Source organism: Protomyctophum parallelum (assembly GCF_964188405.1).
Source record: "Protomyctophum parallelum genome assembly, chromosome: 23".
Taxonomy (NCBI): domain Eukaryota; kingdom Metazoa; phylum Chordata; class Actinopteri; order Myctophiformes; family Myctophidae; genus Protomyctophum; species Protomyctophum parallelum.
This window is the reverse complement of record NC_139715.1, coordinates 10,843,598-10,863,880: the sequence shown is the minus strand read 5'-3', so window position 1 is coordinate 10,863,880 and position 20,283 is coordinate 10,843,598. Positions and strand designations below refer to the sequence as shown.

At 43.5% G+C, this 20,283-nt stretch overlaps 1 protein-coding gene across 1 annotated transcript in view; it reads right to left on the bottom strand.

Annotated features, from left to right (window-relative positions):
• Positions 1-20,283, bottom strand: part of LOC310853889 (von Willebrand factor D and EGF domain-containing protein) — a 74,580-nt gene that overhangs the window by 40,893 nt on the left and 13,404 nt on the right. The window contains exons 2-11 of the mRNA XM_083758361.1: positions 18,678-18,865; positions 15,599-15,827; positions 14,479-14,544; positions 13,566-13,822; positions 8,802-8,891; positions 7,736-7,877; positions 6,996-7,222; positions 5,105-5,178; positions 3,821-4,106; positions 2,239-2,441 (exon numbers count right to left, since the gene is read on the bottom strand). Of these exons, the coding sequence (XP_083614487.1) occupies positions 2,239-2,441; positions 3,821-4,106; positions 5,105-5,178; positions 6,996-7,222; positions 7,736-7,877; positions 8,802-8,891; positions 13,566-13,822; positions 14,479-14,544; positions 15,599-15,827; positions 18,678-18,865 (1,762 nt within the window). The remainder of the gene's footprint in view (positions 1-2,238; positions 2,442-3,820; positions 4,107-5,104; positions 5,179-6,995; positions 7,223-7,735; positions 7,878-8,801; positions 8,892-13,565; positions 13,823-14,478; positions 14,545-15,598; positions 15,828-18,677; positions 18,866-20,283) is intronic.

Genomic DNA, 20,283 nt, shown 5'->3' with positions numbered 1-20,283 from the left:
GGTCTTCATCAGCCCTGATGATGAAGCCTTTTTTCTATAGAACCCCAGGTGTGTTTATAATATTAAAATAATGTCTTCCCTGTGAATATTTGGTTTCTTCCTGAAAACTGAAAGCCACGTGAACCCACGTTAGTGTCATCATAACCCTAACCCCTCCCTCATTATCATACAACAACAGCTGTGGGCGAGGCTTAAGTTCAAGTGGGTGGTGCTAAGGTGAAAACCAGGTATACTTAATGAACTAATGGCTGTGGCCACATACAAATATTAACACTTTCTGTACAATTCTTTTTTAAAATCTTCATCCTAATAGTACCTGATGATCAACTTTAAGGGGGGAAAACACTACATCTTTAAGTTTAGTTATATGCTCCACTAAGCTTACATTTACCACAACATGTAATACAATATAATAAATCCGACACCATACAACGGTGCTGTACTGCAAAATGCTATTCACAGGACTAAAAGTTTGTATTATAACACAACATACACACTTTCTAACTCTGACAAAGATACAAAGACAACGACATTGTGCTCAGCCAGCTAGAAAGAGAAAAGAGGTCTGAAAACAAGGTCGAGTTTGACTTAATTTCCACATTTGTCTACTTTCAATCCACGGCTTCATTACTTGTGCTAATTTGAAATCAGGCTCCTGGACATGGCTGAGGCTCACTGTGTCAAAACATTTGTGTTGTGCATGTTCTATATTCACAATTGATGAAAACTGATGGCAAACAGAGATCTTGAATTGAACAAAGGCTGACTTTTGTCTTTTTGGAATGCAAAATGAACAGTAAAAGCCCTAGAGGCTGTGTCTGTGTGCGGTTGCAACTGGCCAACATTGGCATTCTTCAGAGCCTATAGACCGATTCCGTAGCTGGTCTCATGGTCGCAGCCCACGTATTTCCTGTAGGCGGACTCGACGTAGCTGCGGGGGTAAAACCCTCACCAGGTGCACCTCTTCCACTACAGTGAACGGCAGAGTGACTGATGTTAGTTTGCCTCAAACTTTACTCCTTTACCTGCTTTTTTACTAACACTAACATTACAAAGATGCCCAGAACATCGAGATGAACCTGTGTAGTTTATGGCTGATCCAACAGTAGTGGCAACATAAAAAATAAAATAAAACGGAATGTCTAATATCCACCGCGGTGGCTGAGACCAGAGCCATTGAGTAATGGTTGAGACGAAGCAGTGAAAGATACATAACGCCAGTGTACTTTATACCTCATACTTTAAATGCTTAGTATGAGGTATAAAATACAGCAGCCTTGTGTTCATAAAACAGAAAGATTTGGTATTGGGTAAGACTGGCGATATGTATCTTTCCCCGGAAAGAATCGGAATCGGTCTATAGGTAGGGTTTGTTTTGTTTCTTATTCAGAGCCCTACCAGTCTCACTATAGGTAGGGTTTGTTTTATTCAGAGCCCTACCAGTCTCACTATAGGTAGGGTTTGTTTTATTCAGAGCCCTACCAGTCTCACTATAGGTAGGGTTTGTTTTATTCAGAGCCCTACCACTCTCACTATAGGTAGGGTTTGTTTTATTCAGAGCCCTACCACTCTCACTATAGGTAGGGTTTGTTTTATTCAGAGCCCTACCACTCTCACTATAGGTAGGGTTTGTTTTATTCAGAGCCCTACCACTCTCACTGTCTATAGGTAGGGTTTGTTTTGTTTGCTTTCTTATTTTCACTCACAAAATAATTAACCCTAGAACACTAAACATATTTTTGGTTACACCATCACTAAACACAGGTATATTTTACACAAATGTAAAATATTCCATTAAAAAAAATGTTCAAAATATATTGAAGTACAGACGTTTCCAAAAGTGTTATATTCATCATTGACAGTGATTTATCTCAAGAAAAACATGTTTGTTCAAGCATTTTAACCCATGAAAAAGGGCGTTTCCCCATCCCGCATTGTAAACCTTTGAAAAGGGTGTTTCCTCAAGCATTATAACCCATTGCGTTTCCTCAAGCATTATAACCCATTGTGTTTGCTCAAGCATTATAACCCATTGCGTTTCCTCAAGCATTATAACCCATTGTGTTTGCTCAAGCATTATAACCCATTGCATTTGCTCAAGCATTATAACCCATTGCATTTGCTCAAGCATTATAACCCATTGCATTTGCTCAAGCATTAATTTATAACCCATTGTGTTTCATTTCGTCATTTCGTCAAGCTCTGTAATCTGTATATGATCCCACGTGACTGACTGACCTCCAGCTCTCGATGAATCCATCCATGTCATCTGTGCCGTAGGAACCCCCGTCCGATCCTTGGAAGTCGTTGTTGCTGTTCCGGTCGAAGGTCCCGCAGAGGCCCCGTGTGTTGCCGTAGTCCCTGCTGGGCGCTCTGACGGACAGGCTCATCCCCCAATCAGCGATGTCGGCCCTAACGAAGGCGCCGGACGGAAAGATCAACTGACGAGAGGAGAGGCACACCCGGTAGCTCATTAACAGACTCTTCTCCTCATCATATCATACTATAATTAACCGAATGTCTGAATGAATGAATGAATGAATGTCAGAAACATTACACCGTATCTCCTCATTGCCTGCACCAATCGCTCCCACTTTTTTGAATAAAAACCTGATTATTTGTCCGTGGTCTATCTCCGACCGAGCCACACTATTAGCACACATCTCTCCATGTCAAAAAAAATCTGCACGCTCCCAGAATCCGGCTAGGCTACATTTTACCGACGCAACTGTCATATTTACTGTACAGATATTGTTTTTACATCACCACACGATCCCACGGGACTCATCTCCCCGCAAATCACGTGTCACCAGTGAAATGCATGTTGGGACGGACACAGATTGGGTTGCGTGGCACAGGCACCTGAAAGCTCCGACAGTTGGACGGAGGCATGTTAACGTGAAAACACACACACACACACACACACACACACACACACACACACACACACACACACACACACACACACACACACACACACACACACACACACACACACACACACACACACACACACACACACACACACACACACACACACACACACACACACACACACACACACACACACACACACACACACACAGTTTCGACACCACACTGTCCGCCCCCTCCTCAACCACCTCCTTCGCCGTGCATTACACATGGGCTACATGCACGCTCAAAGCCTGGACACTGACAACGACAGCTTACAGCCCTGCGCGCACCCAGCGTGGCTGCGTGACACACTGAACAGCATGATCACAACGGAATGCTTATCTGTCGGGGTCTCGGGGTGGCCAAATGGAGACGTTTGGAGAAGACAGATCCCGTGCCGTCGCCCGTCGGAACAACACAATGACAAAATACATACAGACACCTGTGAGTGTCCATTTGGGCCACTGGTGGTCCCCGGACCAGACGTTGATTACCAGCGGTCTTTTGTAACAAATGTGCTATATGCACACACACTTTGTTATACTGCATACTTCGTGTTACCGATGATAAAGGCTGTTCCATTCAGTGCACAGTAGTAATTCTCAAACTTTTTAATTTTAAAGGACCCCCATAACTCAGAGTGTACAAATGGAACCTCTCAGAGTTACACACCGGTACGGTGCCATTTGGAACCCACTCAAGGACACTTTGAGACCCACTGGGGTTGCAGAGTGTCTCCAGTGAGCCAACATGCACAATAGCAGCACCCTGACTCCGTTTGACCAGAATGGAACAGAGCCTTCATTAGCATCATCGGTAACACCTGTGAACAAAGTAGGGAATGGGCCCAAGTTCTTTCCAAAATGACGTGTGTGCACGGTGCCCATTTGAACGTGATTCGTACCGTGATTTTCTTCCCCTGATGCGTCTCCAGAACGCGGACGCCGCGTCCGTTACTGGCGTCCCCCAGCGCCGGGCTCCTCAGGGTGAGCCGGGGCCGGGTCTCCTGCAGCTGGCCGTTGCACATGTCCAGCACGGCCACCTCGGCGCCCTCGCGCACCGCCACGCCGCAGTTACACGCCACGGCGTGGTGTCGGCTGCCACAGTCCCACTGGCGAGCGTGCACCTCGAATGACCTGCTCAGGCTCTGGTACAGCACAAAGGACCCGGTGTGGTGGTTCTCGTAACGCCTAGGTGGTGGTCACAATCACAGCACAACTCACTATTAAATCAGGGTTCAATTTGTCAATATAACAACGACAATGAAAGCAACACTTAAGTCCTATACTTCATTGCACAACAAATACAGTAGTGGGCATAATATGGCTTCACTATTTTCTGAAACAAAACAACCAAAAATACAAAAAAAATGAAATTTTTAGAAGAGAAGTTTGCCCAAAATAGGGATGCTATGGACAATACAAAAAGAAAACGAACGAATGACCCCCCACCCCCGTAGACTACATAATCGTACCGGTACCGCAGTGGGACTCTGGACTGCAATTTTAACTGACAAGCGTAGTTGAGTCATCACTACAAAACTACACCCTGCCCGCCCCCCCGGGCAGTTTTCAACAAACATCCTCCCATTAGCGGACCCCATCTGACCCAGGTCGACAACGTGTAGCGGTCAGTCAAGAACAGAAGACCTGCACTGGGCGCCAAACTCTTATGACTACGTACTAAAATAACCGTAAGTCCAGCAACGGCTTTCAATCACACAGCATGTCAATAATAACTGCTGGCTGCGTGCGATATTGACAATGTAATATCCATATCAAAAGCCGTGGATAAGGCCCCTAATACAGCAATTGAGGGGCTCCCCAGATGACAGTGAAGTGACAATTCTAGGGCTTTTAAGACCTCTTTATTACCTAAAAAAAACAATGTTAAGTCAAGAAAAGAAAATCAATTAAATGGAATGGAATGAATGACCATTACTGCATCAAAAGAAAACAAACTATACGGTATAAGAACTGGTCAAACATTGGCCAAATAATATAATAAAGAGGAAAACATTGTGAAAATGGCTGATCTCACAAGCGCTTGTCAGGTTCCCAGTTTAAATACGATTTGTGGAGGGGTCCCCAGTTCAAATATAATAAGGTGGAGAACCACTGATCTATTCTAGGCAGTCGGGCATCCGGCAGGGTCATCCGGACACCCAGCGTGTATACCGTATACGGACCTTCCGTCCAGCGTGATGATGTGTGGGTCGGTCAGAGAGTAACAGATGGAAGTGGGCAGGTCCTGCACCGTGACCTGAGATGGGGACATTAGAAGAGTGGTGTAAAGTAACTTTGTACTCGAGTACATTTTGAATTCCGGACCGGAGTATAATATATCTATATTGCAGTAATACTTTTACTTAATTAGTAAAACATGCGAGTACATTTTCCACCACTGCACTAGAAGAACAAGAGGTCAACACCGCTCTCCCTCTCCTCCCTGTGACCCTGTGAAGACTTTGATGTCGGGCGGCTGAGAGACGCTCCGTCTGCATTGGGACACTTATATCGCGCCATGATTGATTATGGAAGGTAATTGACGGTTTGGATGCAGACGGATTGACTCTTGTTTAGGTGGTGCCCGGCGACCAAATAGGGTGTGTGTAACAAATGGAACCAAATGGACCCGTGTTCTCTTTTAGAGTTAGATTTACGCAGAGTTAAACACAGAGATAAATTAACAAAGAGGATCTCTGGGGTGCCAGAGATAGAAAGAAGGGGTAACAAAATATCAAATGTTCTGTGGCCTGATAATAATACATTGAGAATCACTAGACACTAGTTTAGATGGATTGAGATGTAATCTATGGATTCTGCTGAATTATAACGTTGATATGACTGATGAACATTTAAAAAACAGATGGAGCTCACAAAGCATTTAAACAGCCTTTAAAAACATGAAATCCCCCTGCATCCCTGGCACTCAGTGGTGAAAAGTAACTACAGTAAGTACATTTATTCAAGCACTGTAATTGACTTTACTTGAATTTTGCTTGTATGTATGTTTTATACGTTATAAATAATGTAAATAAGAGCATTCCACACTTGGGTGGTGGTGCTGTAGAAGGATAATTACCCACTCATGACGAAGATGTGACCGATACATCATAACGTTAACTTTTTTACTTTCACCCTGTAATTAAATTAAGGGCTTAAACTGTCTCCCTTCCTCTTGCCCATATTTGTTATGAAAGTGGGTGGTACTGGTACCAGATCGTTGTTCTGGCTCCCTCTAGTATTGTGGCTGTGGGTATCGCTCACTGTTTTGAGGTAGTTAGTCAGGTATGCGGGCACTGAGGTCATTGAGGGCAGCAGCTCGCTTGGTCTTCAACCAGCCAAAATTCTCACATGTCTCCCCCCTGCTCCGCACCCTCCACTGGCTCCCGGTCGCTGCCCGCACAGAATACAAAACTCTGATGCTGGCATTCAAAGCAACCAAAGGTATGGCTCCCCCATATCTTGCAAGTATGATTGAACCCTACAAACCCTCCCGCACACTCAGATCAGCCAACGCAGGGAAGCTGGAAGTACCCTCACTAAAAACGCCGGGACAACGCTCCACACGTCCCAAACTCTTCTCCCTTCTGGCTCCAAAACTGTGGAATGCACTTCCCATTGCAGTCAGAACTGCAGCATCACTCCCAATCATCCGCCGTAGCCTGAAAACCCACCTTTTCAGACTCCATCATGGCCCATATAGCACTTACCCTAACCCCTTAGATAGCATTTCTGTTGGCTTAGATAGCATTTGACACAGACTTATAGCATGTTATGTAGACAGCACTATAATTGTATTGTATATAGTCATAGCACGCCATAGTACATATGTATAGCATAGTAGTAAATATGTATAGTTTATATGTATAGTGTATGTATAGTTTCATTATATAGATATTCCAGTTACTTTCTTAGCTTACGCATGTTTCATGATAAATGCTTTTATGTGATGTATTCCCATGCTTTTGTTCTTGCTTAAATGTAAGTCGCTCTGGATTAAGAGCGTCTGCTAAATGCCTAAATTGTAAATTGAGGGCAAGGTTGCATTTACAATTGACACCACACCGGCCTCACTTTGAGAGGAGCGGGGACGTAGCTCCTCCAGAGGCGTGGCGCCCCGGGGCCGGGCAGAGCGCTGAGCAGGCTGGGCCGGTTCCCGTCGCGGGTGAAGTCGCTGACGGCGGTGAGCAGCACGGTGGCGCTGGCGCAGCGGCCGCCGCCCTGGCAGCTCGCACCGGGTTCCAGCGACGCCTGGCAGGAGGACAGCGCCACGTTGGGGGCCTCGTGACCCCCCAGGCCGTCTGGAAGAAGAGGTCAACAACAAGACGTCGTCAGCACGCTGTCCACCGGTCAAACTGTCACCAGAGACCCTGTGTGGTCTCTAGTGTTTTATTCTTTATCTCATTTGTATTCTCTCTCTTTATTATTATTATTGACTGACACTCAAAATAATTGAGTGAGTGACAACCGGAAATTATGCCCATGATTCATGCAAGCCCCCCCCCCCCACACACACACACTGGAAACATTTGGTATTGTTGATATTGAGTGTGTCCAAACCAAATGGACATTTGATTCCATTTGAACACTCTCAGAATTAAATCAACACTGAGGATCTTTACAGTGTAGATTGGGGTCTGACAAAAATATATAATTATTAAGTAAGGGGGTCTAATGGTCTAATGCATGGGGGGTCGTTGCATTTTAAAAGGTTGACAATCACTGAAGTAAACTATACTGGAACCTCAATCTACACTGTGGCATGTGTAACAAGCCTGAGAATCAGAGATCTAAGAAACCCATTTAGACCTGACCTGGATCGCTAACGCTGAGTGCCAGAGGAACGCCACACTGGTGTTCAAGCTGCGGTCCGTGGCACGGGATGGGGACAGTGCTGTAGATGGTCACCTCATGCTCCTTGCCGTTCTCTGCTATGTGGAGAACATCAGGAGAGAACTGCATGCAGGAGAACAGAGAAGAATCAGTACAATTAGCCCAAAGGCTAAACCCCACCCCAAAAGCGATTGTCCAATGCCAAACCAAATAGTTTAGCAACCGTTGCTAAGCTGGGCATGAAGCTTTCATCACCTTGAAGCTGTCAATGTTATTCTGCATGGCCGTGTTGTTCAACACATACACAGCTTAACGTTATGAAAGTTACACGGCTGAACCTTGTCTGCTCATTTCTTTGTTTAACCTATTTTGGGCGGGAACCCCTTTTGGTGTTAGCATTATGTTATGCTTTAGCTATTGAAAAATAGCATATCTACAAGCTCATAGTGCGCCACCGAGTGGCGCGCTACAAGCTTGTACGTCTGCCATTTTTGAAAAAGACATTTTTAGAATCTGATCTCAGGTCGAAATGGGTTAATCGCTTGCAAGTTCACTCGTTTATCCTGTATGAGTTCTCTCATTGGATCCAAGGTTCTCTCATTGGATCCAAGGTTCCCAACCTGAAAATGTATTTTCTGTTTATCTAAAGTGCAACTGAGCAAACACTCTTTAGTAATAATTACTCGGAATCGCCTCAGATGGCTAGGACATGTACTGAGGATGGAGCAGGACTGCATCACAAAAGGTGTTAAGATTAAACCTGGGAGGCCCAAAACCACCTGGCGCAGAACTGTGAGCTGGAACAGGAGCTGGAACAGATGAACCTGTCCTGGGGAGAGGCGCAACATGCTGCCAAGGATCGGATGCAATGGAGAGCGCTCATTGAAGCCTTATGTCCCATAGGGGACGAAGATGAGTAAGTAAGTAAGTACTCGGAAAGCTTATTTTAACAAGAAAGAAATGATGGAACAGTTATTTACCTATAAATCATAATAGATAACGTGTTACTATGATACAGTACTGAGCTTATAATTTAAATATATATACCTTGAGTCCAGCATAGAAGCTCTCACTCTCTCGTGGTGCAGATTGTACTTGACTGTAGTTGGCTCTGAATGTTGACACACTGCAGGAAAACTGTAAACACAAAGGATTTCAGTGCTTTGACTTTCCAACCTTTTTGCCCCACTCTTTACATCTGATTAAAGCTGAGACCCCCCATACATACGCACAAACGTTTATACAGTACTTGTCATTCAATGAACAGGGAAAACAGCTGATATACAAGCTAAAATGATTGTAGATTCCGATTTAAATATCTCAGATTGCAGCTTGAACCACATCACTGTTCCTCAATAAAACAGCCGAGTCATGATCAGTAACACAATCCTCATGCTATAAAGCAGTGATTCTGAAATGTTTTCATTTTGAGGACCTCCAGTTTGGTCTGCATTAAGGCCACAGACCCCCATAACTATCAGAGTAACAAGCCCATAAGGGTCCAATTGATTCCTATCAATCATTGATCCCACTTTGAAAACCACCAATATAGTATATCACTATTTAAAGCAACATTAATAAGCTTTATTCGTATAGCATATTTAAATGTGAGAAAGTGCTTGACACAAGAATCCACAACACAAAGATACAAAAAAAAACCAATGCATAACGATAACATAAAACAAGAAATGCATTCAAACTAAGAGAGCTGGGGGTTAAAAGAAGCTTTATAAAAGTTGAGTTTTCAGAAGGGATTTAAAAGTGGGGAACAGACTCCGCATGCTTTATCTCCCTGGGTAGGGGATTCCAAAGTGTCGGAGTTCTGAACACAAAAGCACGATCCCAGTTTGCGTTCGAAAGCCACACTTTGGAACGACAAGCAGTGCTTTGCCCCCGAAGGCCAGAGGCCCGTCATAGGACACGCCGTCTATCTGGTCCAGCTCTCCCTTCAGTAAGTCAGGCGCAGCGCAGTCGTGTCAGCATTACGCGTTGCATAATGGCTGGCCGTTGATGACGTACGTGTGGATGTGATCCAAACATTGGACTGATTGCAGCATGTCGCGCTCCTAACATTACACACTTGCTGCTGTCAGGCAGAAACCTTGTATCTCAGTTTTTTTCGACTTTTAATTTTAGTTTAGTTTTTTTTTTCTTTTTTTTTTTTGCAAATGAATGCCCTATACTTCGTCGTTCGACACTCAACGGTGTCACGAGAAAGTTGTAAAAAGAATGTATGTGAAAGTGGAAGTAGTTATGTGTGTTTGTATACACATTGAACCAATGAAACATTTCAAGAGCTTGCTCCCTGAAAAGTAACAGATTTGGACATACAAGATTTCCACCCGACAGCGGAAAAACTATGACCGATGACGTATTGGTGAATTGGATCCAACAGTTGAGCGCGTGGCGTTCCTGACATAACACATGGACAATGTGCTGAGTGCACCAGAAACGCAGAGAAAGCTGTCACCTTTGACCCCCGGCACAGCTGTGACATAAGCAAGTGTGAAACGTGGGGCCCCAGAGCAGTGGTGGAAAGTAAATACTGTTAAAGGACCACTTCACCACTTTTCAACTTCTTCATATAATAAATAGGTCCTCACTAATAATCATGAAAAAATTGCATGATTTTTTTCTACTCAGTCTGTGTCTCATAGGAGGGCTGTGGCCAGTTTAGAAACCGTCTTCCAGTGACATCATCATTAGGCAGATTCTTTTTTTAAACAATTGTTTTACAAAAATGTTTAGATTTTCATTATGGTGAGAACGATGGCTTCCATTTTCGCATTGCAACTTTTCAGGACTAGAAAGCCTGCAGTTTCTATTAGCTTGTATTCCCCATATATGATGTCACTGGAAGACGGTTTCTGAATTGCCCACAGCCCTCCTATGAGACACAGACTAGAGTAGAAAAACATTTGCGCCATTTTTTCATGATTATTAGTGAGGACCTATTATATGAAGATAGGTTGAAAAGTGGTGAAGTGTTCCTTTAAGTACACTGCTCGGGTACTGTATGCAAGTACAGGTGCTTTTACTTTACTATACAGTATTAGAATTGTCCGATACTTCTACTCAAGAGGCAAATGTTGTAAGGTACTTTTTACTCAACTGCAATAATTTTAAAAGTTGTGGATTTATATTGTTAAATGAATGTGCATTAAACAATTAAGCCCTGTTTCATTACTATTGTCTATTAGAAATGGAGTACAGCATTATAGCCTCCGAGATGTAGGGGAGCATCGATTGATTGAAGTATTTATTAACAGTTTGAAGAATTACAGTACATTTCAAGCACAACTCAATAAAAAAAAACTGTTAACTTTGAGTGGACGACCAATAAAGCACTAAACTTGTTTACAAGAGGGTCCACTTTGTTCAATTCATCATAACATTTAGAGACATACAAATATACACAAAAAACTGCAGTCATATGAAGTACAAAGTACCGGTACTTCAAAATTGTACTACTTAGTTATTTCCCACCACTTATTCTGCTCTCATCTACTGCATGTACTTCTCTCCTGCATTTCCAGAAGCATTGAGAAATGCACAACCTCAAGTCAAGTCGAAAGCACCACAAAGTTGTACTCGACTACATGAACGCCAGCATCCATATTCTTTCTGGGGAGAACGTTAGCCAAAAATAGCCGATGTACAAGCTCACGATGCATCATATAAAGAGACTTGGATGGGGGAAAAGCGGTCAAAGTCCAGTTCTCCAAGACCACAGGGGCTTAAGTGGTTAAATACAGTACTTGAGTAAATGTACTCGGTTACTTTCCCCCACTGGGTGGGTGGAGGGGGAAGGGGGGGGGGCTTAACGTGTCCCAGACAACATACGTGTCCAAATATGGCGAGGAGCGAGCGGTTGGCCTCACAGCTGGACGGACGATAGGAGACCGTCGGTGCGGTGTTGCGGTGGGCGATGACATCACCTGAGTGTCGCGTTTGGGAGGGATAATAAGCTCTCCGGTTATATCATATCTCTATATTTCATCTCTATGTTTTCCCCATAGCCGAAAGAATAGCCGATCTACAAGGTCATAGAGACGGTCAGGTCGTTGATCGATTGTTGATGTTCTGTGCGACATGATGACATCATAAGTCAAATTACAGAAGAACATCATCCGAGAACTTGGGTCACAAAGAGGCTTGAATGTGGTGTAAAGTGATATTTCTTTGCTGCAATAAGTGATAAATAACTATATTCTGATAATAATCATTGCTATATAGAAAGTTTGTTTTCCAACTTTATTATCATTAAACACAAAATAAACCGGAACTGGAACAGATTGAAGCAGATAAATGGGTTCGCTCTCTTAATTAGAGGAAATTGCTATCACCTCTCCTGAAAATGTATTTTCTGTTTTAGAGACCCCTGTTCCTGAACATAGACTTTATAGCAATGATTACTATCAGAATATATAAACGATTAACCAACAAATATCACTTACACTAGTGGTTAAGCCATTTTGGGCTCGTAGCGCGCCACTCGAGCTTGTGGGTCTGCTATTTTAGAAAAATGCTCTTGAGAAAAGGCAGCTTAAGTTCCACAACGGCCTCAAAGCCCAGGAGGGATAAGAGAATAATGATAAACGTGCACGCACACACGCACGCACGCACACACAGGCAATGATATAGCCATTCAGAAACAGAACTTGTGGTGCACTGTTGGGTGCACAGTTCAAGGTTTAAGTGGTTAAGCCACGTCGTCTGGGATTTTGGATAATTGTCATAAGCTTATTTAATACTTTCTAAAATAGTTATTTATTTGTTATTCTACAAGCCTGGATAATAACCGATCTACAGGCTCCCGCGTTGTGAGCTTGTAGATAATGACATGGAGGACATGGAGGTATTCGGCAGGTGGTATTTCAGATTGTGTGCTGCACACTGCTGCCCCATGTATACCATACCATAGCACAGCACAATTTAAATGAGAGAGAATCCATTTAAATAGAAAGCATGTGGAGGGGGGAGAGACGGGCTTGTTTAAGCTGGATCTGATTTCACAGCCCTCCATCTCTCTCTCTCTCTCTCTCTCTCTCGACAGGTCACCATGATCCATTGTTTAAAACATTCTGGCCGGGCACCCATTTTGGTGTCAGCATCACGTCATGCTTTAGCTATTTAAAAATAGCAGATCTACAAGCTCATATCGCGCCACCGAGTGGCGCGATACGAGCTTGTAGGTCTGCTATTTTTGAAAAATCGAAGAACGACTGACATTTTTAGAATCTGATCTCAGGTCAGAATGGGTTTAATCAGACCAGTGTGTGTCCAGTGGAAACCTCGTATGAATCTGATCTCAGGTCAGAATGGGTTAAACCCGCCCTCACCTGCTCACGAGCGGGGTCAACCTCGTTCAGCATGCCTTGATCACACTGAGCCTGGCTCTCATTACTTCATACTGTCGTTTTGGATCACATGTGCTTCGATTGAGTTTTTGGAAGAAAAATTAATTGCAGCACAGACATGCAGCAGCGACGTTCATCGTTATCTTTTAGGAAAGATTGGCAATTATTTTGCTATATTTTGTGCAACAACATACGGTACTATACAGTAGTGCTTGCTGTTGTGTTGCTTTTGAAATGCCATTTTACAAATCAAACCCTGAGCATTAGAAATGATACTAGCAATAGTGTTACAGTAACAGCACAGCCCATTATAGTTTTTGAATTTCAGAAACATTTTGACAAATCTTGAGAATAAAGTCTTTTCAATGGGGGTTCAATATGCATCGATTTTGGGGTCCTTGACGTGAAAGTGTTTGTGAGAACCAACAGCCTTTAATATCACTATAATTACCGTCTCTCCCAGTCTGAAGTGCACCCCGTCCATCTCCACCATAGAGAAGGTCTTCAGTGTGGACTCCTGCCTGACCTCGGCCTTCATGCTGTGCCCGATGTGTCTGGCCCACACCACCCGGTAGCCCACCGCCATGGCCTGGTGGTCTGGGCCCGATGGAGGGGCGCTAACCCTGGCGAAGGAGCACCTCAGGTGGACACTGCTGCCGATGAGCTCCGGGCTGATGACGGGTCTGCTGGGGAGAGCCGGGAGGCTTGCTGGAAAGGAACACCATGATGGTGAAGAAGAAGACAATGAAGACAACGATGATGAAGAAAATAGAAAAGAATAATTGACATGGCACGTGATTTCTTTCTTAGTTATTTGTACAAAATGTTTATTTTTAAAAGGTTAAAGCTCGATATCTGTGCATTTGAATGAAGTAAACAAAATACATCTGTATCTGTAAAGTCTGACACTAATCTGGAAGTTGGAGGAAACCACATGCAGTTTGAAGAGGATACACATCCAACACCAGAAAATATAAATCGTTGTCAGGCAGAAACCTTGCTAACCCTTTTGTAAAATTATACCCTACTTCATCCAAGCTCACAGCTATTTTCAGTATTTTAAAAACTATATATAATTATATAATAATAACAAATAAGAAGAAAGGAACGGTTTTGGACATACAAGGTTTCTACCCGACAGCAACGGATTTTGGCTAAGCAGCTCTCATTCCCATGTGAACACATGCCCTCTTATCAGCCTTGTTTTCTCTCTCCTAGCTAGGACACTCCATCCAGACATAATCATAACAACGTGTACTTATATTAACCATTTCAGAATGGCATATGAGAATAAAACTGAAACAAGATAAATAGTGAATGAATAATCAAACCCTGCTTAATGTTTAAGTAGTTTATTTTGTCACCTTTGCATTGCCCGTTGATCTCTACTTCACCCGGAGGGCAGAGTTTTGGTCCAAAGTCTGGTGAAACTGCAAAGAAATGTGTGGATTCAGGAATCAGTTGGAAACAAGAGCTTGACACTCTGCTCTACTGAACAAACATTAAATACATGCATACGTACATTTCATTATCTCAGTACAGACTTTTTCTTTAAATCCAATTCGTCATGAAAGTATTGTAGTCTCCATGCGTGTGTGTGTGTGTGTGTGTGTGTGTGTGTGTGTGTGTGTGTGTGTGTGTGTGTGTGTGTGTGTGTGTGTGTGTCTCACTGTGTACTGCATCATTGTCAAGTCATGCAGAGCAATGTCAAGGTCAAAAAGGTAAATTATTGATAAACACGATAATAGCCGACCTACATGATCCGCAGAAACCCTCACCTCCAGTGAATACAGTAGTGGCACATTGGATTATAGTGAATAGAGCAGTGAGTAGCAGGACCTCCTGTACAGAGCGGATACCTTCTTCAGGGGCGACTCAGATTCCATCAGGGCATTCACCCATGATGCACTGCTGTTAGTTAGCCAAGTTTTTTCTTTTTCTTTTTTTTAACTTTTTTAACTTTATTCTTTATTGCTTGCTACAAAAGGAGGGATACACAGCAAAATACTTTTATTTATTATTGCGGATGAGAACGCACCAATTCTACAGAGTACACACCGGATCTCTGTGTGTTTGGGGGGGGAGGGGGAGGTTTGTGCAGTTTAACCAATATATTAGTCTCCGATTGGCCGGTGCGACCCTTCGGTTTAACTATATTGCCGAGCTTCACTTAGTTTGTGCTGCGTTGCCAATGTACTGCAAGTGGCATCGTGTGTACTGGGACAGAAAGTACGAGAGCTGTGGTCATAGTGAGGGAAGAGAACGAAACCGGTGGCGTGAAGCAAAATGCAAAGTTGACAACGAGTACATCAGATAACAGAGGTAATTGTACAATGAGAGGAGAGTGCACTCCCAACTTGCATGGCCCCGAGTAGGCTGGCACCCATCTAGCATATTTAATGTAAAGTACTTTCTGTTGAAAGTACTTTCTGTTCTTCCACTTGGACCTTTTCAGCTCAGTTCTTGCCCTGCAGCGTACGGTACCTTTAGCGCAGTAGCCCATGCAGCCCTGGGTGGGTTGCAGGTAGTAGATGAAGAACTCCCCACAGTTGCGCACGGTGATGGGGATGCGGAAGAGACAGCAGTCCTTGGCGCTGCCGTGGAAGAACTGCCATGTGGCGCACGCCGAGAGCTGCCGGATCTCCCCGGGACGTGGCAGGGCGCCGTCTCTCAGCGACAGCCACACGGGTGCCTGGGTTCCACACCGGTTCATCTGCACACAGAGAAATAATGGTTCGGAAGACGTTTCTTTGAAAAGGATTTTTTTTTATTTACTCAATTGTTCTTCGTGGTCCTTTTTTTTTTAGGGATCAAGTGATTATTAAAGGTATATTCAGTGATTTCACTTAATTCAAATATCACTTATTTTTTTGTTTTGTTGTGATAATCCTCCCTACTATAGAGTGTGCTGGCCATATAAGGAGTTCCTCCCTGTCCCCAGTTAACCCCTGGGGGTCAAAAAACCTTAGGTTTCGTTTTTGACTCTCTATCCTGATTGGACGAAAGGCTGGGTCCCACAGCCAAAAACGAAACCGAAGGTTTTTTGAGCGAAATTACTGAATATACCTTTAAGGGTTCAAATGAATGGTTCTTTAAAGCAGTGTTTCTCAAAGTAGGGTCCGGGGACCCCCATGGGGTAATTGAGAGGGTTCCATGGGGTCCCCAGCAAAATGTGTTTATACAAGCACTGTGAGCTTGTAGATCAGCTATTTTCAAAATTATTGAAAGAAAGATTTTAACATTTTATCAACACAGATCTTGTATGGGGGTCCCTAGCTAGCACACAAAACATTTTCAGATAGGAGTCCTCCTGACTGGAAAATGTTTGAGAACTTTCAAAAGAACCTCGGTCTGAAAGGTTATTTCTGGGGCCTTCTCTCTCTCTCTCTCTCTCTCGCTCTCTTAGTGAGAGAGCCAGGACGGCGCCTGGGTTCCGCACCGGTTCACGTGAGGAGAGATGAGAAGACGCAGGCGGTTATTAACCTCAGCAAGGGGTGCAATTATCACCCTGCACCTGGCCTGGGGATGAGCGCTACAGGGATGTGCTTCTGACATGATGGCAATCAGCTGCTCTTTGGGCCGCACACAGAAGATGTTTGATGTTTTTAACCGTTTCAAGGTTGTACTGTGCTGCCGCGCCAGTTGGTGACATGTTGTACCCTCCAAAAAACAGTGGTGGAAAGTATATTAAATTACAGCTTTGAGGTACTTGAGTATATGCTTTTTCTGAACTTTTTCTATTCTGTGTCATTCCCGATTTTAGTGTTGGCTATTCAAAAATAGCAGATATACAAGCTCACAGTGCATATATCTGCTATTTTTGAACATTTTAGAAGTGTGAAATTGAAAATGTTTAAATGGTTCTCACCTTTTTCAATACTATTCCACGTTTCAATATTATTTGAAAACTGTAGTCGACTAGTTACTAGTAACTTTGTTGATTACATCATTACAAAACATGCATTAACCACATTAAGCCCTTTAATATATTTTGGTGGCTATTCAAAAATAACAGATCTAGCTGCGTAAAGTGCTGCAATGACCTGTTTTGGAAGAAATTTGACAAATCTGTGAAATGAGACATTCTGCAACATGATGAGCACTGTTCTCGTATTACACCATACAAGTAAAACTGTCAATTTAGGCCTTTTACTTACTTTAATTTAGGCTACTTCTCTACATTGTGGTATTGCTACTTAAGCAAAACATCTTAGTACTTCCACCACTAAAATGAATTTGTGCTTGCAAGAAAATAAAGAAATAAAAAAACTAGGAAAGCTAGTTGGCAAATGTGTTCTGTAGCACGAATACAGGTGGTAAAAGTTAATGACTGTGCTCTTTAGTACCATTAGCTCAAGAGCTGACCGGACACAGGCACTAATCAGGTCATAATCATGTCATTTACACTGGTGTAAACACAGCTTTGGAATGTTTTAAACAATAGCCACTTGTGTGTGAAGATGCTCATCTTCCCATTAGACTTGAGTTTTACATTTTAATGGAGTCTGTATTTAGACAGTTACAATGTTGCAATCATCATAGCTGAATGGGAAACAGAAGGTCCCTGGTTTGCCTTCCGGTCCCTGAGCAAGACCCTGTTATGTTATGCTAGAAGCCATTCATCTCATGTTATTCATTTCTACAGAAATCCATAACATTTATCTTCTTATCCGGAATTCAAACCCTGGTCTCGCCTTTCTGTTAGGTAGTTCTTTATGTAAAGACGTGCTGGAGACACTCCTCTTCACAGCGATGAGCATTGTGATTCAGCGCTCTAGTCTAGTGTTTTTCGGCAGAGCGCTAACGGCGCCACAAGCACAAAATAGGTAAAGATTTGGGAGAGGAGTGCCGCTCATCAATGTCACATTTGATACTCCTGCCTGAGGCTGACAACCTGGTAATTTATGACCAGACTTTAAATCCTTACCACAACCACGAGAAATCCATGTTTACCATTGTTTTAGCTAGTCCATTTGGCACGGGTATTATTTTTGAATATTGCTGGCAGCAATAAACAATCTGTGTGCTTAGTAAGAAGCATGATATCCAATGCTCAGCCACTAAAAAAATGTAATGCTTTTTTCCTCTTTCTTTCTTCAATTTTTTTATTCCACAGTTTTTGTAACCGTTTTTTCACCCAGTGTCAATTGTCTAATGTATTCCTGGGCAATACACTCCCTCGGCAAATCTGGGGAGAACAATGCATGAGGAGTCCAAGTCGCTTCTTTTCACCCGGGAGTTTCCCCGGTTGGACGTAGTGTGTGGAAGGAACATAATTATTCCAACCAGTTCCTTTCCCCATATGACCAGGGGGAGGCAGTATAGTACCAGGATTACTGAATGTTTTTGTGAGGGGACACAGGGAGAACATGCCAACCGCAAGGGTATGGGCAGTGGGCACTGATGACGCGGAGAGAACACACCCCCAGCGCCCACAGTCCTGGGAATCGAACCCAGGACCAACAAAGCGTTTTCTGTTGGCATGTTCATGCTTAGTCTGCTTGTTCTGATTTTTACTCGTCGCTCTGGACAAGAGCCTTAATTTGAAGTTGTGTCGTCTTACCTCCACACAGGTGGTGGGCATCTCAGCTGGCTTGTTGTTGATGCTGTAGCGATACCACCCGGGGGAGAGGGAGTGGTCACAGATCAGGTCCTGGATGGCCGTGTTCTGGATCTCCGTCGAGTCAAAGTCCACACTCCGGTACGGGTTCCGCAAGGTGCGATGGCCTCCCGGGGTACACTCCGGGGCAGCTGGAGGGCACAGAGGTCGAGGTGAGTTGAGTAGAATGTGTACTACTACCTTTTTGGAGCTCTGGACCACTAACATATTTCAAACAATCCTCAAGGACCCCCGCCTCCCCACAATAATATTTAGTAACTAATAATAGTCCATACGCGGGGATGTTGCACACCCAAACTATGTGCAGACGTGACCACAACTGGCACTACAGATCCCATAGTAGCATGTGGCAAAAATGCTAATGAATAGCTGGGAATTTGGGGATGAGTACAAAATCAGCTTCAATTCATTTTAAGAACCACTTGGGGGAGAAAAATGTTTAAGAGTCCCTGTCCACCGATTGGATATTATGTCACTGTCTGTCTGTACCACACTGAGGGCTGCTGGGGGTTGTTGCTGACATAATAGATGGGAGACTGTTTTGTAATGTAAGCTACTGTGCTTTATTGACCACACGCTGACCACATATCGGTGCACCAAGTCTACGAATGCCCAGCCGTGGGTCAAAGACAACGTCCTTAACAAGTGTGCACCACTGAGGTAGTACGGTCTCTCTGGTGTTGTGCGAGTAGGCCTGTACAGCATCCTACTATAAAGAGGACAGCACAATTAAGACAACTGGAAACATCTGCCAATTAAATTACCCTGGTACTGCTCTCTGAGTCATGGCCCCATGGATGCTAATAAATTGGGAAAATGTGGGAAAAGTGGTGAATTGGCATCCCCATTTTCTCTTCACGAATATGCCAATGGTGTACAACAACAATACATGTTCAAAATCAGATCTATTGGTCAACCCACTGGAGGAGAAAAATGGATGATATTTAGAAGTTTCCTCATTTTATACGATAGTAGGATTGTAGTATTAGTAAGGCATACCCCAGATATTATATATATATGGTATTTTGACAAATCTACTCTTATGGGGGTCCCTGGCAAAAACTATTTTCTTTTTCATTTGGGGATCCTTGACATGAAAATGTTAAGATTTTAGAGTTCAACTGGGAACTAGAGGAAAGCCAGTGAAAGCCGCTGGAGTCTCATTGGGCTTAATGTGGGGTGAGGTGAGACTATTTTCCAAACACGCTGAATTAGGGCTTTAGGGATTTAGGATGCATTGTGTCAACAGAGACAGCAGGGAGGGTGGGGAACCCGTGTCAAACCTGTGACTCCTTCAATGTGGGCTTAGAGGAGCCAAGATTATGTTCCACTGACAAGTCCTGCACTTTCTTCAGTTCACACAGTAGGCTATGCACCTCCGTCTAGCCAAAAATAACAAAATTGGCGCTCTCTAATCCAGTAAATTGTTGCAGTCGGGTAGAAACCTTGTATGTCCAAAACCATTACTTTTCAGGAAAGGGGGGGATAGGGAGCCTGTGTTCCAATGGTTATTATTTAGTCACAAGCTCATGTTAATATTTGTTCGTTC